Source organism: Pocillopora verrucosa, chromosome 6, assembly GCF_036669915.1.
Source record: "Pocillopora verrucosa isolate sample1 chromosome 6, ASM3666991v2, whole genome shotgun sequence".
Lineage (NCBI taxonomy): Eukaryota > Metazoa > Cnidaria > Anthozoa > Scleractinia > Pocilloporidae > Pocillopora > Pocillopora verrucosa.
In genome coordinates this window covers 7,901,455-7,925,292 of record NC_089317.1, presented here as the reverse complement: position 1 = coordinate 7,925,292, position 23,838 = coordinate 7,901,455, and the positions used below count along the sequence as shown (strand labels likewise).

Genomic DNA, 23,838 nt, shown 5'->3' with positions numbered 1-23,838 from the left:
TTTGCTATGGAGCATGGCCGTCACTGATCTCATAACAGGAGCTATAACAATGCCGATGTCAGCCATCGTCGATGTTCTAATGCTTACCCGGGTTTCAGTAGAGCATGTGTGCACGTTCGATTCCTTGGTAAACAAACTCTTGCTATTCACAATGTCCAACATATCTTTGTATCACTTAACTGCAATTGCTTGGGAGAGATACATGGCCGTAAAATGTTGGAAGGACTACAGGAACAAAGTAACCAAACATCTCCTTCAAAATCTCGGAGCCATTGCTTGGCTGTTGCCAATCCTCAAACTGGTTCCAACCGTTGCGATGATCATCGTTGGTGTAGACCGAACAGTTCTCGGTCTGTGGCTTGCACTTAAAATCATTCTGGTTATGGCTAGTTTATTCGCCATTGTATATTTTTACATCATGGCGTTCCTCGGACTGCGGAAGCGAAAGCAAAACCAAACTAGCCAGGTTACTATCATGATGAAAGCAAAACTCGAATCTAAAGTTGCCAAGACAACTGGTTTATTAACAGCTGGACTTCTGATTTCGTTTGTTCCCTCGATCGTCATTACCACGTCGGGTAACTTTTTACCCGCATTTAGCATGAACTCCGCTTTCCGATTATCAGAGGTATTTGTGCAGCTGAACTCTGTATTAACTCCTGTCTTGTACTTCTACAGAGATCGTCGTTTTCGAAACGCCGTTAAAGAGTTGTTGGGAATGAAAACAACAAAGAATATTCAACAATCCGTTGAAGCGACTCAATCCTCTAAGAAAAACGAATTAAACGATAAGGCATCAATACGGCTATCAGCACACAACGGGAAAACAACCCGCTCGATATTGACAACATCCGCTTCTCCTGACACCGCCGGAGAAGTTGACCAGGGACTTAAAGCGACTCTTGGAAGATCCATCTCCGATCCAACGCTTTACAAGTGTTCTCGTGATTCATTCGTTCCATGTGGTTCTCCGCCGTACGAACCCTCATCCCACCTCACGACCATTGCCGCAGATCGAAATGAAAGTTCCAAGAAGCGCAAATGGAGAAATAGCAAAGGAAAGGTTCACCCTCTGGCAACACATGCAAAAAATGCAATTTCAGCGAGAAGGTCAGTAGATCTGACTAGCATAAAATCAAGGTCAGAATTCTGCGACAACAAGGCCAACGTGAATATTTTTCACAGTTTCCGAAGGAGCAAGAAAACAAACAAAACGAACAGTGACGCATCATATTCGCAGATACAGCGTTACCTATCACTGGATGTAACATACAGTTCTAAGGGAGGGTTTATGAAAAAAAAACCAATATTTACAAAACAAAGTAAGTTTCGGGATAGTTAAGCATTTAATGGAAAATGTATTGCAAGTTTTACGTTTAGTTAATCGACATCATTGTCGGGGACGTGATTTGAATAGTCAAAAGACATATATTCAAAAGTTTAAAAGTGGACCATCAGCCAGTTACACTTGATTTTGTATTATTTTTCTCAAATTATTCAACAATTAAAATTTAATCACAAAATATTTAGAATAGAGTTACATCGTCTTTTTTTCTGTAAGCGCCTTAGGCTTTCAAAAAATGCTGTTCCAAGAGAAGAAATTTTTTTGTTCGAAAAATGTCCGAGTTTTGATTACGGAAGAGGCTTCCGAAGGCTTAAAAAATTATCACAAGTCAATTCAGTGGAATTCATTATTAATTTTTTCTCCAGCAGGGAGATAGTCTGAACGCAGTCGTAACTGAATAGGTGACTACAATTGGATTCTTTCCATTTTCCTACAATTACGGTAAAAAAATGACCGTCGAAAGCATGAGGAGATCTTTTTTTGTTGTTTGTACTTTTGTGGATAAAAGCTTTCCATTACTCCTCTGTACTGCATTGAATAAAGAATAAAAATACATTTTCAATCTGCTTTCGACAATACCAATGCGGTGCATTCAAGACAGCTGTAACTAATATAGAACTATATAAATAACAAATGAAAATATTTACCAGCGTAAAAAAAGTTTTCCATTATAATAATGGTGATATGTAATCTTGTCTTGCCATCCAAAATTGAGTGAGACATATGCACCAAACAAAGGTTAGTCTAGTTATGAAAAAAAATAACAACAACAACAACTCCAACAACAATATAAAAAAAAAATACAATCCAATTAAAATCGAAACCATACAAAATTTGAGAATAAACTATTAATCTTTATTTTATTGAAGTTAATTTTCGCTAAATAAAATTCTTCTTACAAATTCTTGGTGGCTTAGTTGGTATCTTTCTCTTAAGATCTACTATGTTAAAACTAGCAACTAGACATAAAGGATTATGGTATAATTATTTTAAAGTGCCGTTAAAGAGGACGTTCAAGCTGTGAAGGATAAAAAACTTGGATAAAAACAGTGTTCTATGGATGATTCAATTAATCACAATCTAAGCGATTTTGTGACAAAATCTTATTTTTAACTTGAAGGAAGGCAAAGTGGAGTAGATACGAGTTTCTTTAAAAAATGTTAAATTCGTATTAACTGAATTACTCAAATCCTTTCTGGTACACTTTCTTGCATATCGCTTTATTTGAAGGAAAACAACTGTGACCGATTACACTTTGAACAGGTAGAAAATTAGAAATGAAAAGCTTCCAAAGTTTAAGGAGTAATACTTATTGTTAGGAAAACTTCTTACGTTCAATAGCTTTAGGCATGAGTCAGAAGAAAATTGACAAACTAACCTCAACAAGAACAATCAGTAAAATAAGACTCTGTTGAAATTTAATTCAAGTTTTTTTCCAAGGTCACTTTTGAACAACGACTTTGTGAGCCTATCCCAATTTTTATTCAACAACATAATTGAAATTAAATTTAATTATAGCAAATTAGCAAATTACCATTGTAAAAAAAATCCACTTCTCATGCGGCTTTGAACTTAACATGTTTTCAAACCATCAAGACATTATTCCTCTCCAATAAAGTGTTACGAGAGGAAAGACTATTTCAAAGTTGTACATTCAATAAAGGGGTAAAAAAAACTGCAATCAGAGTGTAGAAAGTCAATAACGATATAACACTAATCACGAAGAGCAGAATCTTTTAAACTTTTACAAGACTATGTAAGACCGAACCAATTAATTGGCCTTGATTGACCAATGCGCGTATTCCAAATACTCTTATTACTTACAATTTAAAAATTAAAGACAGCTAGCTTACAATCAAAGATTTTCGCTTTTAAGCTCTCCTTTAAGCTCTCTTTAAGTCGACATCCTGTCACAACTACCTGACCAGACCGAGCAACTAGCAACTAAATACCTACAGAAACCTTCGGTTTGATGAAAATGATTTATGCTCTGCTTGTCATTTGCACAGCACCTAATTCAACATCTCCTTCCATTATCTGATCACGCGGCTCACCACTTTTCACAATGCCGCTGGCAAGTCTGACCGTATCTTCGTCGGTAAAACTCAGTTCTGTTTCTGCCTACATTGAAACAAAACCCGTAAGAGCTTAACAGGGCAATTCAGTATTATCAAATGGGTTGATAACGTAAATTTGCCACCGTAAAGAGTTTTCTTTACGGTTGAATAAACTTTTGCACGCTCCTTAACGTTAACTCGTCCTAACGAGACGCCTGCACTGCAGGCTGGGGTAAACACCTATAGTTGTCTACTTACGGTTGCAAATGGCGGTTTAAATAGATGAACGTTATTATGCAAAATAATGCAAAACATTTGCAGTGACACACTATATTTATACTTAATCTACCTGTGAGTTACATGACAAGAGTGACTCGCACGCACATATTCTCTCGCGAAACATGTCAAAAAGTACATCTGTTACACACAGCTACATGTAATCTACGTTTTGAACATTTCCCACTTATGTTGCGATGAAAGAGAGAATTAAAAACCATGAAAGAGATATAGCGCTAGCTCGCGCTCACAATTCGGCGATTTCGAACACGACAATGAAACAGGACACGTTCCTGTTAAGGGCCAGCTTAGGTTTACTGATCATAGCTTTCCCTGGTACACTGGAAGGGTTAAAGAAGTCATTGACATAAGGCTTTATTCTTAGAACGAGAGTAGGGATAACGGAATCGAAATCCCTGAAACTTGGATGCAAACTATCAAAAACCATAACAGCCGATCAGAAACAAAACCCAACTATGAGGGACAAATATCTAATAGACGGAATGACAATAATGATCGAAATGCACCAATAAAAGCGCGCTGTGACACACCTATAACAAAATAACAAGGTAAGGTACTATAGACGGCAAAATATAAACTACCAACCTCGTCGCCTGACAAAGACTAGCAGTGTAGCAGTGTTAACGTCGCGCTCAACACACGATTGATTAGCCTTACTCTCGCTCCATGAGACAAATGATTAAACGTTCATTTATCTAGAAAACCCTTCTACCCAAATTTGAAACAGTACCTTTGCATCAGGCCGCGATCTTGAGAGGAATCTTGCAAGAGGACCACACCATCCCGGTAAAGTCTCCGCCAGAGGCTGGCCATAGTTGGTAAAAATAGGTTTCATATACGTAAAGTTTGTCAAGGAAGTGAAAGTAAGTCTCGCTTTCACTGCATTTACCCAACAGCAATAAAAAGACCTCCAATGCAACGTGCTCTGCTATGCGCAAAAGAAGGGAAGAGGATTTATTTCTTCTCCCCATTTCAAATGGCCCTACAACGAGCTAACTCTGAGTTTCCAATCACTCAACAGTTTCGTAAAAATACCCATTCGTGCGGTTTATCACAGCGACCTTCTCTAAAAAGAAAATTAACGCACTGACCAACAAATCAGGAATATTGAGTCCATTCTGATAATGGTTTACAATAATCATCGTAAATAATATGACTTGTATAACTATGTTGAAACCTTTCTCACCGAGTTTATGGGATAAAAACTAAAACAAACTCAATAACAAAGTTAATAGCGACTATCCACTCAAAACACGTAATCATTCCAGAACTAAATTGGTCTGTATTGAATAATCTCCCCAATAGTTTCATCCATGACATGAAACCGGTATAGGTGGGGGTGAACCTGCCTTGCTTTAGGGTAAACTCTCAAAAATGGTAGAGGGCGTACTTGAAATGGGCGTAAGAATATATCCCCAATAGCTCCATCCCTGACATAAAACTGGTATAGGTGGGGCGAACCTGCTTTCCTTCATGGGGAAACTCTCAAAGAGGGTAGAGGGCGTACTTGAAATGGGCGAAACCTTCATATACCAACGAAAACAAACGAGTTTAATTTGTTAAGCTGTTTCAATAAAAAATTTCTGACATGCACGGTGCACTTTGCTGTATACAACTGCATCAATATCGCGAAGGTTACAAAAGCACAATTAAAATGCTACGCAAGAAATGTGACTCTTTCACAAAAGGATATTTCACATCAAAGTCATACCACATTCTAAAGATCCGAGCTCTTTCGTTATGAGACTGCGCAGATCTACGATAGTCATCTATTTCCTACATGATTTGAACATTAAAAAAGAAAGAACGATCACCGATGATAACAAAATAATTGACAAGTACAAACTAAACGAAAAGAACTTGAATTGTTTGCAGACAAACTTGGATACCAATAATAATAAAAAAATAAAAGCAATAAACAGAAAAAAAAACAAAGTGACTCGACAGTATAATTTCAGCAAATTAAAAAGGCACAGGCTTACAACAACCATCTGAATTTTGTATGTTTGGTTAATTCTTTAATGCCTGTGTATACACCTCTTTCTACAAGTACCATCCTTTGCATCTACCCTTCCATACACGTGATGACAACATGTTCTGTTGGCCTATCAAACTTCAACGCTTTGACAGAAAAAGTTCAAAGTGTGCACCAAGAGGTCTACAGAATGTACGCAAATATTTTTCCACGGAAACTGTGATTTGATTGTTAGCTAATGTTCTGTTCTTATTATCTAGCTGTGCGAGATTTAATCTCTTGATTTCGTAAGTCGGTGGTTGGTGGTACAAACAAATAAATAAAAAAAAGATAAACAAGGCAGAAATTTCAAGTTTATATTTTGGCCTTGTTTGATGCAACTGCCGTTTCCGACCACTATCAACAAGAGTGAAAACCCTCTCAAGTAGGTAGGTAATGCACAACCTTAACCCAAATGGATGGCAAATCTTTGAAGTGTTGCGGTTGAGAAATTGAAGATTGGTACGCTAACAGTACATTTTTTCCCCTTTTTATGTGCGTGGAAGGGATGATGCAATCGACGGTAAACGTCGTTTATAAAGTATAAATGAAACAATCATTTGTAGCCAGAGGAGGGCTGGATAGAGTCGTGAAGTAGAACTGGCACAATTGCGAGACCCAATATACCGTGACAAGGAAAATATTAGAGCAGATTTGACGACTCGAGGCAAAATAAAGTGATGGCTAACTTTGGTAGTAGATGGTGGAAGTGGTAATAACAGAGAAGATAGATGAAGACAAAATTCAGGTAGAAAAGGATTTATGGCCTCGCTCCACAAAGCAAAGAAGATCCGACTTTATTTATTTATGTGGTCTTCAAGTTAATTAAACATGGTTCCCCGACAAAGGCAAGAAAATTTGCACACTTATACGGAAGGAGCCTACAGTGCTCACCAAAACATAGGTAGACCGCTTATCTTCTTCTTCAGGATCTACGCCAACTCTGAAAAACAAATGGAACATGTTTAATTAAAAGATTGGTTTCAAGAGGAAAGAACCCACTAAAGATCGTACTACGTAAACTTTGATTCCGTCGTAAGAAAAAAAAAACTCTTTTTAAATTTTTAAAAAAAAAAAATTTATTCTTTTAGAAAAAGTGAAGCTATTCTTAGAAGAGTGACTAGCGAATTATTTGGAACTCTGGGATCAAATCAGATTGCAACGGTCAGAGGTGATTTCAAAAAAACTTTAACGGATTCCTGTGAATGGACATGTCTGTAATTGGATTTAGTTGCTTTATGTTTAAAACTGTATCCTACCTTATCTTCAAAAGTGAGAGTACCCACATGGTAGCACTTCCATTGAAAATAACAGTTACAAAAACCACAGTTAGTACTGAGGTCAACATCATCTGACGAGGAACTGATTCCGTGTTGCGCATGGCCAAAGCGAATGCAACGGCACCTCGCAAACCTTCATTGAACGGATAAAAGGTGTAAAATTACACTGATACATTTATGGAAGATTGTAAGTAAAAAAGAGCACTTAATACCTCGTCAAAGCCTGAGTGAGTGAGCATGACTCAACTCAGTAAGATAACTACGGTAATTGCAGTTGAGTCTGTTACTCTAAAAAAAGCGACAGCCTCACCCTTGGGCGATTTGAAATTACTCCCCCGAGTTCTCCGTGAGTACACTTCATTCAGTTTTACCATCATTTTTAGTAGAAAAAAATCGGGCGTTTAACAACACGAACTCCACACCAATTCATTAGCTCGTGTTATGTTTTTATTCATAAAAGTGGTTTAACCTACAGTGTATCAAAATTTTTGATACATACTTGTATCGACGTCACTCCAACAGCTCTCGGGACGCGCCAATATTAATTGTGCTTTCAATGATATATTTTTTTTTAATCGCGCGACGGACTTCGCCGAAAAGGGGGGACTGCTCGTACTATATCAGTTAATTTCGAATAGGATTTTGTCTTCCAATTCTATTTGTAATCATCATTTACAGAGTTAACAAATCGAACTCCCGTTTCGCTGTTGTCCAATTTTGTTGATCACTCGAATGATTTCAGAACGAATTGTACTCCACTCAGAACACTGACCATCATCAACAATGATACGCTAGTTCTACATTCTTTTCCTTGAAAAAACAACCTTCAGACTACTCACCTGCAAACACCATCATATGCTGAAATTTGTAACTAATCTTTCTGTGCCTTCCCATATTAAGTAAAAACGACAATGGATAAACGTTTAAAAGCCTTCCCAAAGTCATGGCAAGCTGTACATCAAACAGTTAAGAATCAGTAACTGATGATTGGCTAAGGAACGTTCAATCAGTAAGGTACCATTACAGCATGACCCAAGCGGGCTTTTGCTTAGGTATGTTAATCGTTAACAAGCTGTATCAATTGGTGAACAATAGCGAGAAGGAGGGAAAACCGTGAAATTGTCTTTGTTGCATGCTTTTGCTGGTACCTTTGCGGTGTACAGCATTCATTAGCTTCACGATCCTTTTAAACTGATTGACCAATTAAAGTTCTAATCAATTAACTATAAAACAAAAAGTGAACACAGAAACAAAAGACTCTGCTCTCTCGTGGAGCCGTCAACATAAACTACAGTACCCTTGCTTTAATCTCTGATTTTTGCCGCTCTTCAAAGCTCTTCACATCTTCTACATGTAGCTCTGCATAAACTGAGCCCATAACTTTAAAAAGTAATAAAAAATACAGAAGCAAACAATTGATTTAAAAATTTAACAGTTTAAAAATGTTTCCTCCACAGATTCACATAAAGCTACTGTTTTATTTCTCAATTTTTTCTTTTCAAACCAGATACACAGCCCCGTAAAAATGCCTCAAAATAATCAAAATGTTGGTCATTAAACGTCATTTTCGAACGATCAGAAGTGACAAGTGTTAGGTGTTACTTTCCCAGTCACCACTCCAATATAATAAAAAAGATACAAATGTGACTGATATAAATCTAACATTCCACTGGTGATGTTGAAAGGTGAAGAGAGATAACCCCATGTATGAAAATATAAAACTCTCCGCTAGAAAATTTAAGAGTGCAAACGCCTGCAAAGAAATGTTGAAAAACATATCAAGGTTAGCTTTGTAATTTTTGGTAGAGAGAGCTGCGAGAGATCTATTATTCCACAGCATTTCACTACAGAACATGGCAAAATTACGAAGCAACAGAGTGACCGTAATGAACGACGCAACTTTGATTGGTTTTTGTTTTTCAGGTTTCATGTTTAAACAAACGAACTCTTAAGCGCGGCAGATTCTTTTGGTTCCCAAAAAACACAGTGATTTTGTTCATGTTCTTTACGACTTTTGCGTACTCCTTATGCAGTCGATATGATGCCAACATAAGGCGGTAGGGCGTATTTCGCAAAACTAAATAGGTACTAAACAGTGAAATAATAGTGGAATTAAATCACATAATGCGAGCGGACATTTAGTTCATTGCTGCGACTTCGATTACTACGCAAGTCGCAAAATATCCGCTTGTGTTATTTGTTAGACCATCGAATACGGTATATAAATTACTTTTCCAGGAGTATCATGTAGTATATGATTTTCCGGAAGCTAAATAAAACATGTTTTGAGGATAAGTACAGTACACATGTGAATGACAAGCCAAAGTAATTAAAAGTACAGTACCTGTTTTGTGTTCTGTTTTGACTCCTCTGACAAATTGTTATATGTGTAATGAGCTTGAGATATTCCACAAGAAAGAACTGTAACAATCCCTAGAGGGAAACAGCATGAAAATGATTGTACAGTTTCAACAAACAATGTACATAACTGAAAAGAATAACAGTAATGGTAATGATGATAATAACAATACATATAAAATACTAATGGTAATGATGATAATAATAATACATATAAAACATCAACAACAAAAAATAAGAAGATTAATGACAATTACTATTTACTGCACTATCAATATTATCATCATTATCAGGAGTGTTCTCACAATTATAATCATTATCATTTTTTTTTAAATTATTAATGGTAATACATGTAGAACTGAGTGGAGTCCAATTCAGTCTGTAATCACGCGAGCGTTCAAAAAAAATTACTCGACCGTTCGATTTAATAATTACGAGTATGCTAACAGACAATCAATTCTGTGATTGGTGGATTTAGCTGAGTTGACCTAATATGATTGGCTGCCTGAACTGTCTGAATACAGGTGTTCGATTACACAATGTACAACCAACTACTCCCTTACACTGTCCAATTACAACTCTACATAATAATTAGTGAAAAATAAAGCAACTACTGCACCAATCACATTGAGGAAAGTGCAATGGTTACAACTATATTAATAATAGAGCTTTAATGACAAGATATCCATCAGGTGTCTTTTTGCTCTCAAATTTATGGTAATAAATATAACTATGTAGAATTATTAGCCAGTGTTTTCTTTATTTACTACATTCCCAGCATAATTTTCACCACGATTACCTAGATAATAAGGTTTTCTCCATCACCTTAGTATTTAGTGAACTTTTAAACACTTACCTGTTAGATTGGCTGCCTCTGCCATGAGAAATGTGGTCCATGACAGTAGGAAGAACAAAGCCGTCTCTAAAAGAGGAAAGTCTGAGATTTTGGTGAGTTTTGTCACCTGTTTTTGTTGTGATGTCAAGGGTCTAACACCACAAAATGTTCATAACGAACATCAAAACTCCATGGGACAGATATTGAAAACAAACTCCACACCCAAATATAATACAAAACACCACTTTTTGCCAATTCCAGCATAAATACAGAACCTCCTCTCCCCCCGTCCAAAAAAAAATAGTCACCAAATCTCAGTAAAATTTTCAAAGGACACAAAATTCATCATTTTTTGGGGGGGAGGGGGGAGAGGGGAGGGGAGGGGGTAAGGATTTTATTTTTGTAAGATTCCGTTAGTGTCCCAAGATTTTATCCTCCATTGTTTATAATTATGTCAATGAACTTTTGAAAGGATACAAGAGCAGTAACAAGACCCATAGCAAAACCAAGAAAGAAAGAACCCGAGAAAACACCAATGAAGACACCCACTGACTCAAAGAACTTATCAACTTGAAATCCAGTGCCTGCGCTGTCCAACAGATATGTCTCCACAGATCTGCAAAGGCAAGCTTGATTTAATTCATTTACAAAAAAATTCAGATATAATGCGATATTATCATAATGCGTCATTGGCTGAAAGAACGTGCTCTACCAGCGATAGTACAAAACAAAAAGCTGAGCTAAAGCCGTTGTGCCAGTTACCAATTTGTACTATGTCAGACCATTTCCCAGACTTCACGCTACTAAAGAAGAAAGGAGAAACATTTGACTACGTCTCATGTTTCCCCGTGCACTTCTTTCATGCTCTCGCCGCTTCCTGCATGCTTTACAATAGAAGAGAGCACAGTCAAGGCTTCTTGATTTGTTAATTCAAACCATACTTGACATTGCATGAAGATACATGTACAGGTATGTTTCAGTTGCACTTCCTTTCACAAAAAATTCTTTGGGTTGAGAAAGGTAAATGTTAAATTCACACTAAAACATAAGTAAATTAATAACTCATGATTTAACAGTGGACAATTTAGGAGGTGGCTCAATGGGTCTTCTAGTCCATAGTTTCTCAGTCAAATTGCCTTGAAATTCTTGACTTCACAGCCAAAGATACCTTTAAGTAATTGTCAAACATTTTGTAAGAATTGAGATGGCAATATCTGTACTCCACATACTTTTTACAGTTGCTGTATAATCTATCTCTCTATCACAAGAGCTCTCGCAAGTACTGTATTTGATTTGTTTTTAATATCATCAAGAAACCACATATAGTAGTTTTCTTTGTTTGACAAGAGTGAGCAATTATTGGTTCATCAACTGTGCTGTGCACTTGACACAAATAATTCTATTAGTTACAATAAATATCTAATCCGAATTCTGACCCACGCTTCTTCCTACCTGAAGAGAACAATTGCCACGGCATCATTCATAACACTTTCACCAAACACCAAAGCATACAGATCCACATCCACATGCAGGTCATGAAAAATGGCCAGCACTGTTACTGCACAACAAATCAAAGTAATATTACATTTGAGTTTATGATGGATCTACAAAAGGTGTAAACAAGAGAATCAACACTGGGAGGGGTTGGGGAAAGAAGGGGGAGAGGGGTGATGGAGAAGAGCAACTTTTAAAAACTAGTGATGGAGTAGAGTTGCCTCCCAATAATTTGAAACTTCGAGAGAAACTAAAAATGTTTGAGAATGGGAAGTTCAGGCTATTGGGAGGTAAAAGAAAATAAACATAATAAATTCATACAGTGAGCATTTTAATCAGATTGATTCTATCATAGCCTAGAAAGATTAATTGAAATGGAACATTTGGTAGGCTGGGGTTGAGCAGTTAATTGTTTTTGAAAATAAAACACAGTGCTTTCATCATGAAACTCAGAAAACCATGTACACCTGTTTTGTAGAACTACAATAATTTACCATATAAGGGCATCCGAACACACAAAATATGCCAAAGTAGTACACATACCGAAAGAGGTGCAATAAAATAGCCGACTGCTTAATTCAAACTTCTCCTCAAAACTTTCCGGTTCAACCACAATCGTTTAACATTAATTTTTAGTTCTCCGTTTGTCGATTTTGGTCAACCGTTTCGTAGTTTAAGCTATCCTTTTTTGGACTTTGGCCGTTAAGTATCTGTTTAAAAACGTTTCTCTAGACCGTTTAACGGTAAAGTGTAAGTTTCCGATTTCCCATGGAGGGTAACATTTGTTTTTGCCTTTTAGGCTTGACTTTTAAAGAAACAAACTTTTAAGCCTATCAGATTTTGTAGACGGTCACAAAGAACACCAAGATGGTTCATCCTCCATGTTGTTACCCCTTTCACGTACACCTTATGCAATCAACGAGATATTCAGATAAAGAAATACGAGTGTTTTGCAAACTAAAAGCTAAAGCACTAGAAAATGAAATAAAAGTGGAATGTTGAATCTGATATTCAGTGGTACACTGTAATACAAGTGAAAATTTGCCCCTTGCTCATAAGGTTGGTATGGCCTTGAGTAGCCAGTTTGAATAATTCAAACCAACATACCTGGATCTGTGGCTGATATCAGAGCTCCAAACAAGAGGCATTCCAGGAAATCAAAATTTTTGTCCATATGATGAGAATCAATCATTGTGTAGGCATACATTGTCCCCCTGTTTATCAGACAGAACAAATAAATTAAACAGTAGTTGGTAAGAAGCGTTGTAAAGAAGTATTGTAAAAGTATATGTAAAAGGAATTTCTTAAACTTTAAAAGCAAATTTCCTTATTTATCCAGGATTGCTTTGGTTTTGTTTTACTTTACTCTAGGATTGGCATAAAAAGGTTGTATCAACCTCTCAACCAATCAAATTCAAATTTTAAACCAATTGCGACTTGTCTCTCCTTAACATTCTCACTGGCTTTTTGTGATATAATATTATTCCTTCCCTATGATTGGCTGTTGCGTTTACGTTGGTTTTAATTTCACATCACCTAATCAAAATGCACACAAAATTTAACTGACTATTTTCCTTTCTAGTAACCATACTTTTCCTTCTGAATTGAGAAAGATGACTCTCTTCATGGGTTAATATCATTAGTACTATAAGTGTAACAGAAGCATCATCATATTATTAGAAAAACAAACAAGAAGCATAAGTATTTTTATAACAGCATAAATATGAAATCATAACAAGTCCAAAAGTGCAAATCAGCCATGCAGTTGAGGAAAATAATTCTTAGCCATCATCATATCTGTAACTTTTACATGCTTAATTTACATGTAAATGTATGTGTATGCATGTTTCCTCATCAGTTAGAGCTGCACTGTTACAGTAAGTGCTTAATGGTCATACGCCATTTCTTTCTCAACTTTAAATCTGTTCAACAATTTGTGTACGGCAATTTTCATAATTATTTCATGAATTTCATGCTTGCGGACCGGCTCTTTCATATTACCGTCTATTTAGTTGTGGATCACAATGGCACACAAGGAAAAGTTACATAACAATGAATAACAATAGCACATATACTTCATCTTAACCCGTTTTAATACAAGTCTGTACATAAACACATACACTTCAGGTGAGGGTATGGTACTGTACTAGTATTCGATGTCCGCCGCTTATCTTTGAGTTACACCGCGAAGTGCACGTACTAAATCTAGTCAAATCTACTCACCCAAACACCATGCACGAGATGGTTGTTCCAACAAATGCGTATGTAAGGATGGCGCCAATGTTCCGGAAGAAAAAGCGCTGCAAGTGTAATATAGATATACAATAATAATCTATATAATGTTGTACTTATTCCAAACAAGAAAGTGTGAAAGATAAATAAATAGTTTACTTATAATTTTATTTCTCTGAAGCTAAAAAATTGAATAATACAATTATTACCAAAGTTTATAGCAATAATAACATTAAAAAGAACTATTAGTGGTTTGAGGCAAGTTTGTAGAGAACTTTGTTTGCATATCTGTCGCGTTTGTAAACTGAATATGTCAAATGAATATACAATTTTAGTAAAATAGTTTAGGATTTAAGGTCATTAAAGTGATAAAACTATTGAAAATTTTTTTCGTCTTGAACATGGGCCTAAACTCTCATTTAATCCTTAGGTTCAAAGTACTGATGCTATGAGCAGGAAGAAGGTCTTGGAGCTTGCTCTGTTTACTCTGAATAATTTTCTTAAGTGACATGAGCGTGCTTTAATACCACTGTATAATTATGTAAATGCAGAGATGTGAACTATATTAAGATTATAACAAAAGTTCACTTAGTTATTACCTTTTTCATGTCATATCCAGCATAGAAAATAATTGGTGGCAGTAGAACATAGAAAAATATTTCAGGATCAAATACAGCCTGCATGAAGAAAAAGAAGAAAAATGTAAACTGTACATCTCAAAAGGCTTTCAACTCTCATTTCTGATCAACAAAGTATTTCTTAACTGATATTAAATAATAATTTATAAATTAGGCAAAAATTCTGAGATCCTTTCTGCCCAGCATGTTATGGTTAGTACTCTAACAACAGAAAATTTATTTAACTCTTTTACCCCTGGGAGTAAATAGTATTTAATTTCTCCTAACAATGTTACCTCCGAATCCAACATTAAGGTCATTAGAATAAAGGAAAAATCATCAACCAAAGAAGCTATTGATTGTTAAACAAATTCCCATTGTCAGGAAGAATATAGAGAAAAGTATGGAGAATATTTATATTGATGTTTGGGTAAAAAGGCTTGATACATTGCTCCTTTACTCTAACTTATTTTTCTTGCCTGTACTTTCCATTTGTGGACAGGAGCAAAATATGTCTTTCTTTTTTTTCACTATAAAACACTTGCAGTTAACTAGTTTGATTTGCGTCATACTGTTATTTGTTTGATGAAAGGACTTGCTTGATCCAATTTGTTCACATTACAGTATTATAAATTAGCACACGCGCAAGTCCTACTTAATTCTTAAGGAACTACCCTGATGATAAAAATCCTCATGTATGCATGTGCATACATAACATGACGTGTGCAGTTTAATTGCACCGACTTTAGCCGCATGGTTTCAAAACTTTCGAGGTTGTTTTCCTGTTCTCTCTCTTTTTCGATAGACCTTTATGCACCGTTGCTTTTAAAATATACTAATTAGATAGCAAACATATTGCTTTTTGAGCGGAATCACTTTAAAAACAAAAAATCCGAGTAAGAAAACTTTTATTAGTTTATCATCAGCCTCTAAATTTTCTTCATTGTACTTACCATCTGATTCAGCTCACTTCCCTGTTCAGCGCCAGAATTCTGCACTGCTCCAGACAACGTACATGAATACAGTGAACCATTTGGAGTGCTGATATACAGCTTCTTTGCTGCAGAACTTATGGTACAGTTTGAGTGAGTAACTGCCACTCTCTTATTTCCACTAAGATATTTTATGAGAAAGCCAATTACCAGACCTAGGAAAAAAAATGATAACTTAGCACAATTTACCCAACAACCAATCCACGGCAACTATGGTCATCACAACATGCACCTTGCAAACTTAAAGGAAGTGTTAAAAAGTGGAATTTGAAATGAATTGCAAGTCACTATGCAACCGAGAGTACACAGTCAAAGCGAGCGACAGAAAACATGATGGTCAGTGATGGTGAATGAAAGTTGAAACTATCGTCCACTATTATGAACTGTCATGACCATTTGAACTGGGCTTAAGATATGAATAACTTGGAGTTGCCCTTCTACTCCAGGTAAATGACAAAAGCACTGTAAAAATGAATTACTCGAGCAAATGATTCTTTTCTTCTTATTGAAAAATTTTCTAAATCCAAGTTAGTCTAAATGCATTCGGACAATTCCCATAACAGACCCTGTGGGACTTGGTCCAAACAAGAAAGAAAAATTTGTCTGAGTATTTATTCTTAGGAAGCATAACGGTACACAGCAGATTTATACAGGTAAAAAAAATATGTCTCGTTCCCACAGCATTTTTATTATTTAGTATTGATAAATCTATCAGCAAAATATTTTGCTGAAAATGACTGCAAACATTTTCATTTCTTGGTGTATCTTTCACCAATAAATTTGAAAAATTAAGAGTGTGTCCAAGAGAGCACCAGGCAGTCGTGCTACATGCCATCTCACCGATTTCAATGAAACTTTGCCAGTTAAAAGGGTGAATGATGTTGCGGTTACAACGCTTTAATGTAGAAGTCAAGAACAAACCTGGTGCACAGATGTATGTGGCCGATAATTTGTCCAGAGCCTCACTTGCTGATAGTACGTCGATGTCAGACAATTTTCAAGTTTTCGCCATAGAACTTGACACACTCACCCCCTTTTATTCCATCCAGAAAGGCTAGATCAACCGCAGAAGTCTACAGTGCAAGACCTCGTTCTCGAAACCTTAAAAACTATTGTGCTAACGGGATGGCCAGAGAAAAGAGAGCGATGCCCAATACAAGTTCGCGATTACTGGAATTATATAGAAGAGATTTCGCTCCACAATGCAATTCTGTTTAAGAGTCAGAGAGTGTTAGTTCCGAAAGCTATGAAGCCGGAGAGGCTTTCAAGAATACACTCCAGCCATCAAGGAATTGCCTCATGCCTGAGAAATTCAGTGGACATGGGATTCCGGATACTGTTGTTTCAGACAATGGTACACCGTTTAGCAGTCAGAAATTTCACGAGTTTTTACGCAGCTGGAAATTCAACCACGTGACGTCAAAGGCTAACGGTAAAGCTGAATCTTCAGTCAGGACGGTCAAACAGTTATTGAAGGAAGCTGAACGTGATGGTAAAGACCCCTTGTTAGCTTTGTTAGATTATGGGAACAACCATACAGAAGGTCTAGGAACCAGCCCTAGTCAAAGGCTTATGTCTAGAAGAACACGAACTCTGCTACCTACAGCAGCAAGTCTTCCCCGTTCCGAAATAATTCCAGACTCCACAGAGCAGTTAGAGGGGAAAGGCGAAAGGCCAAGTTTTACTATGACCGTACTGCAAAACAGTTGCCTGAAATTGAACTCTTGCAAAAGAATCAAACGTGGAAGCAGACTGCTTGCGTAGAGCAACTCTCAGACAGGTCCTACATGGTCAAGTCAGGCGATCAGACCTTCAGAAGGAATAGGCAGTTCTTGAGACATGCAGCAGAGCCTACAACTCAAGACAAGCAAAGAAACAAGGATGATACAACCTTACCTAGTGTTAATCTCAAGAAAGTACCCACGGAACCGATATGGCCTGCCACACCTTTCTTTAAGTATTAAGCCAGAAAGCTCACCACCCACGAGTCCTGCGGAGCATTCATCCAGCACAAGCAGAGCTTTACCAGTGTCTCAGAAGACAAGAACCCGAAGTACTCGTCCAGATTCAAAGACTTTGATAAGAAACGTTAGTAAAGGCGTTAAGTAAGTTCGATTAGGGACTAGGTTTAGTCTCAGCGTCGACAAGTTTTTTGGTAAACTTAAGTTAGCCAGATTTTTAGGCAAGTTCTGTTAGAGTTGTTTTATTTTTTTTAAAGAAGGGGAGATATTACGTACATGGTTTTCATGACCATATTTGAAGAATACTGTCTTCGTACACATACATGAGGTTTGATTAAAGAGTTGTTGTTGATCAGCAAATGCGGATCTTAGTTGATGAGTGTTTTGCCGAAACAGTGAGCATCACTGCACGATCTGAGAAAGTAAAAACCTGTATTTATCTCCCACGCGTTTCGTCTAACAATAGTAGACTTCATCAAGGAGTTTTACAAGTGGGGTAAATAAGCCTGCTCATATACAAATAGTAAATAAGTTATCTCTACCTAGTTTCGTGTTCTAATGGAAATAAATAGCAAATAAATACACATTCTCTTGAGAACTAAAATTATAAATAACAGGAGTTCTTTGAAGCAAATAGTGATAGAAAAGGTTTCAGTTCTGGTCAATATTGGCTTTTCATAGTCTACTTCCAACTCTGAGGGAACGCACTGAGGGAATTAAAAAAACATACATGTGTGATAATACGAGAAAGGGAATAAAAATACAAATAAAGGAAAAGGAGAAAACATAGGAACCCATGTTGCAGCGTACAGATATCTTTTGAGCCAGACCTACACAAGGGGGGCATTGGGATTTTCGGTTTGCGGGTTTGGCTATTTTTCAGATCGGTTTTTCGGTTTTTGTGCCAAAACACGTCGGTTTTTCGGGTTTGGTGTTCATTGCGGTTTGCGTCTTTAAGCATTTGGTTTTCGGTTTTCGCGAAATCACGCGCCTTCACTGATCTCGAATAGCCGCTAAACGCAAATGTTATCGAGAGGAATGCGTGACAAACCAATTGAAATATCGCAGGGATCCCTAGGTAGCCTAAGTGTAGCCTTACCCTCCCCCTTCACTAAGATGGGGGGGGGGGGGGACGGTACAGCTACACTTAGGGTAAGGCTAAGCGTAGATCATTGCCAGAGTTACTTTATCAACGTCAACGCCACCTCGAAGTTGGTAACCAAATTACAAGTCATACGTGACTGATTGATTCAACGTTCCAATAGAATCTCCAAACTTTCAGGTCTTAGAAACTTCGATGAAACTTTCCATAGCTATAGCTTTTTGCGACTGCAAAATTGCAATCCTATGGAGAACGTTTGTGCCAATTTCATTATTTTAATTAGGCTCCATTACCAGCTGCTGAGTCCGCAGAGACCACGCTCGAGGTCCTCGAGAGCGCAGCGGTTAATTTAAGCAGATACTAGAAGATACGAATGCCAAGTCCATGGTATTCATAAATCCTGTCATGAAATTAGTGTAGTTAACTCTGTATGCTCCACTTGTCACCACTCTATCGGATCGATCAGGGTTTTAACAACTGGGGTGTGAAAATGTATCGATTTGGACAGTTTTGCTTACGGTTTTCGGTTTTGGATGATTTTTCCTACGGTTTTGCGATTTCTAATGGGCCCCAATGCCCCCTTGCTACACACTTAAGCCCGACACCACGCAAAGAGACTCGAAAGAGTGCTGTGTACCAACTGGCTCGCACGTGCACGCAGGAAAGGCCATGACAAGCAGCAAAAATAATAGCGAATGCAGACGATATTTGCAGTCAAAAAAAGGGCAAATAAAATAACAGAAGGATTAAACACTTTCTAGAAGAGTTTTCTAAAAATAAAAGATAAACAATTTTTACTTCTCCTGAAAGATTACCCAGTCACGCTTCAAATACTATTTCTGCGTGGAATTTCTTGATGGTGGAAAGTGGAAAAAAACATGTTCCCATCTTATTTTCTGGAAACATGGCACAGTTAATGAATGTTATGGCGCTATTGATATTTACTTTCAAATGAGGGGGGGCAGAGTTTCCCATCATCCGCGGTCTCGAAAAGCCGAAGTTGTTACACACAGGAACTTGTGCGTCAACAAGCACGCCACATGCGACCTTAAAATCTTCTCTCCGGTCACAGTTTCCTTACTGTTAACTGTGCGATAATGATAATAAACAATCAAATTACAAACTAATGAATGTTTTTTTCTGCACAAGAGCCCTATTCCCTGATTTTAGCAAAGTCTTGAAGCCCTTCCTACATAATTTTACTGAAAGTTTACCACGGGGATCAAACATTTATTGAAACGCGTGCAAGCTATGAAAACAGATTTATCCATTTCGAAGGCAAGTTTTGGCAATATGCCGGATACCTGTAATATCAGGCGGTCAGTTGTGAGCGGACTTGATCAAACGGGGTAAAATTTCCGCATAGTCCCATCATAAATTATGCATTCAGTTCTTGGCTACAGAAATCAATGACAAAAACAATACATTCCCATTGGGAAAACAGATTTGTTTTACAATAGTAAGGAGCTGTGCGGAAATTTCACCAACTTCCGCATAGCCCCATACTATTGTAAAACAAATCTGTTTTCTTAAAGGCTATGTATTGTTTGATAAAATTTTACCACCAGTGCTTCAACTGAACATACCGTAGTTTCTCGATTATAAGGCGCACTCGGTTATAAGCGCACCCCAAACTAAGCAACTTATTCAAGCCGAGTTCCCAAACTGAAAATTATGTGAAAATACTCGGCTATTTGAAGTACCAAAAGGTTGAGACTTAACAAAAGGAAGTGATGGAACTGAGAACAATTATCCCTACACAACTGGCATGCAAACTCTTTTGTTAACGTAAATAAAAGTGAAAAAGTCACAGATTTAATGATCTACGTAAAAACCAAGGCTAAAATTTCACACCTGTAATAAGAAACATAAACGCATACTCGTTTGTTTTAGCCTTCCTGCTTAGAAAACATGCTTCTATTTACAAAATTAAATAATAAATATTCAATGATCCGATTTCATTCTATTAACATCAACCAACTGATTTAAAACTCAGTCAAACTCATCATAAACAGTAAGAGTTTAACTTCAACTTCGTGTTCGATCGCAAATATGCCAAGCGCTCGCCGTCACTCGTATGATCTCAACGTCAAGTTGAAAATTGTTGCTGACAATAGTCAATAACAATCGTGAAATTGACCGTGAATACGGCATTTCAGAATTCATGGAGAGAAAATGACACAACCGGAAACATTTCCTGTTTTCTGGTGAGCTGCGGATAACAAAATGTGCATCCATAGAACGCTACCGACCGAAGGACCTGAGTTGGATATCATATTAGCGAGCAAGTGCTGCTTAGCACGTATGTAAACTTTTCTATGGAAGTTGGTGAGTGTTCTGGAAGCAGTATTCCTTTTTAATTCATAGGAATTAAGGATTGAATTTGATGCAATCTTCGCTACACCTCAGACCAAAAAGCTCTGCTTTTTCTCTCAACAATAAGACAGAATTTTCTTGAAAAAACTGTGCGCCTTATAACCGAGAAACTACGGTACCTATAATAGGGAACTCACCGTATATCATACAAAATCCTGTCTCGTGCAGAAAGCGCCAACGCTTAACTTTAAAAATCCACACAGTTAGCACAGTGATAATCAACAAAAACATCATAACAAGTAGGAATGCTGTGTGGATCGCACTGTATTTCTTCTCTTTCTCGGCAGCTTCCTTCTCTTTGACTTTACCGCTGTCCTCATTTTGTGTTTCTACGATGGTAGAAAATGAAAGTAGTAAAAAACACGCTAAGAGCGATAAATTCGATCGGGAGACCGCCATTATGTGTAGCAACATGATCTCGATACCAAAGTTATGATTATCGCTACTTCTTAATTGGCCCTAAAGTTATGCATAGCTTAACTTCATGGCTTGTTTTGTGTGAGACCGTCCACAGGCGGCCCAAGCTCCAGCTGTGAGATGATCATCTTGCGCAATATAAGTCATGGCGGAATTATAAGAGTTTGGATAGGTATATTTCCGACTACTTTAACGAAGTAAAAAATACGTCAAATTCTCAATAAAAATACCTCACCTTACTTGCGCAGCGTATCACTTGTTATCTGACCGCTTACTATCATAAAAAGAACCCATTTTAGCGAGTTGTCCATTTTGAGGTTTTTTATGTACGTGAAAAACCTTGAAATGGACAACTCGCTAAAATGGGTTCTTTTCATGAACGTAAGCGGTCAGATAACAAGTGATACGCTGTGGGAGTAAGGTGAGGTATTTCTATTGAGAATTTGACATATTTTTTTATTCCTTCAAGCGGTCGTAAATATTCCCATACAAATATTTATAATTCCGCCATGAATATTATCGCGCAAATGATCATCTCACAGCTGGAGCTTGGGCGGGCTTTTCCTATGTACGTGGAAAACCTCGAAATGGACAACTTGCTAAAATGGGTTCTTTTCATGAAAGTAAGCGGTCAGATAACAAGTGATACGCTGTGCAAGTAAGATGAGGTATTTTCATTGAGAGTTTAACGTAGTTTTTAATTCGTTGAGCGGTCGTAGATATTCCTATCCAAACTCTTAGAATGCTGCCACGACTGTTATTGCGCAAGATGATCATCTCACAGTTGGAGCTTGGGCCAGCTGTGGACCGTCGGAACTCAAAGCCTGGGAACAAGTATACCGAAAAGAAAAAATGGCGGCTTACGGCTGCGAAGGAAATCTCAGTAGTTTAGTATTTTAGCGTGATAAGGCTTGGGTGTTGTAATCTGGTTCTCAAGTAAAAGAGATCACTATCTGCAATGGCTCAACCATCTTCTGAACAACAGGAAAACATTGAAACGGTGGTGAGAAAGCAGTAAGGTTCGAAGTCTAAACGAGAGCTGGGTAAGTTGAGTTTCAGGCAAATATCATGACGTTTGGGATGTAATTTCGACACCAAATAAATCGCAGATTCTGTTGTGTTCACGTGAATGCCATTTCAGCTCTTTCGGCCACTTGTAAGTTGTAGGAAATAAAAAAATGCATACTTTTGTCCTATTAAAGCCCTGTGAGATCACAAATGTGATTCATTTTTTTTTCCTTTGTTTTAGGTGGTCATTATACATTGTTTTTGTAAGTCGATGCTGATGAGAAAGAGAAATGTTTGCGGTTATTTCTTCTCTCGAACATGTTACTATATAGGTACCAATTAATCATGATACTGAAGATTATTGCATGCTATTAAAAAAAAATTTGCCCCTGATTGCTTTGTCAGCTGGAATGTATGATGTAATTTAGCTTGTGATTTGTGGGATTATCAGAAGTAAACTAGAAATACCTGAAGAGGGTAATGACGTACTTAATGCATAACATTTTGGTACAGTCTGCTTCGCTGTAATCTACCTGAAGGTGCTTTTAATACGCTAGTAAGACTTGCACAGCCCAGTCAAAATGTTTTTGAGTAGTAGACAAGCTAGCTGTAGTAATTATAGACAGTAGAGACCAAACCTGTTTCTGAAAAACAGTCTGAAAAGTGTGAAGTCAGCGGAAGATACTTCATTGTACGCGGCCAAATCGCAGGTTGCAGCCCATTTTGAGTAAGCAGTAAAACTCCAGATTTGCTATTTTAACTAATTTTATCGAAAGCCAAACCCTACAAGGCTTTTATTCTGTTTTAGTTTGAAATGTTTCTTTTGTGTTTCTTATTTTGCAGTAAGTTGCCTTGTTATGGCCATTTTTCACTCAAACATTTTTTTAACCAAGTTAAAATGTTTTTGAGAAGTAAGCAAGCTGGCTACAGTCATAGGAAGTAGAGGCTGAACCTCGTCCAGACTAGAAGTCTAACAAGCGTGAAGTAAGCTGCAGATATTTTGTTGTAGATGGCCAAATCCTCGGTTGCCGGCAGATTTTGATTGGGTTATTTGTCAATTAGCTACTCAGTGTTCTTATTATCAAAGATTACTGCATTCCTTTATAATTATTTTTAGCTAATTGTATGCTGTATATCTTGTGATTTGTGTGATTTTCACAAGTAAATTAGAAATACCTGAAGATGGTAATGATGTACTAGATGATGTATTTGATGATGTACTTGATGTGAAGCAATTTTGGCAGAAAGGGTATGCCTTGCCCGTAGGTGATTTTAACATGCTAATATGCATCAGCTGGAACAGGATATTAAAAGAAAAATGTTAAAATTTAACTATACCAAGCTTTGGTTTTATGTCCAAATTAAGTACTTTATCGAAGATCACTGCACTGATCAGGCCCAGAAGACCGAAACAGTACTGTCTGCTGTCAGTTTAATTTTTGTCATATATATT

At 37.2% G+C, this 23,838-nt stretch overlaps 1 protein-coding gene and 1 long non-coding RNA gene across 2 annotated transcripts; one reads left to right on the top strand and one right to left on the bottom strand.

The window, feature by feature from the left end:
- Positions 1-2,263: 2,263 nt before the first annotated feature.
- LOC131774122 (sodium/hydrogen exchanger 6) lies at positions 2,264-21,359 on the bottom strand. Its single transcript, XM_066168335.1, has 16 exons — positions 21,098-21,359; positions 15,483-15,676; positions 14,512-14,589; positions 13,904-13,980; positions 12,788-12,894; positions 11,639-11,744; positions 10,664-10,802; positions 10,208-10,313; positions 9,338-9,426; positions 8,633-8,746; positions 7,833-7,944; positions 6,973-7,126; positions 6,608-6,656; positions 5,393-5,475; positions 4,430-4,538; positions 2,264-3,466 (listed from the first exon to the last, which is right to left on the bottom strand). The coding sequence occupies exons 1-16, from the start codon at positions 21,357-21,359 to the stop codon at positions 3,329-3,331; spliced, it is 1,917 nt and encodes a 638-aa protein (XP_066024432.1). The 3' UTR covers positions 2,264-3,328.
- Positions 21,360-22,200: 841 nt separating this feature from the next.
- On the top strand, positions 22,201-23,717 carry LOC136281825 (uncharacterized). Its single transcript, XR_010718015.1, has 3 exons — positions 22,201-22,420; positions 22,627-22,717; positions 23,229-23,717. It is a non-coding gene; the product is annotated as an uncharacterized lncRNA (long non-coding RNA).
- The last annotated feature ends 121 nt before the right edge of the window (positions 23,718-23,838 follow it).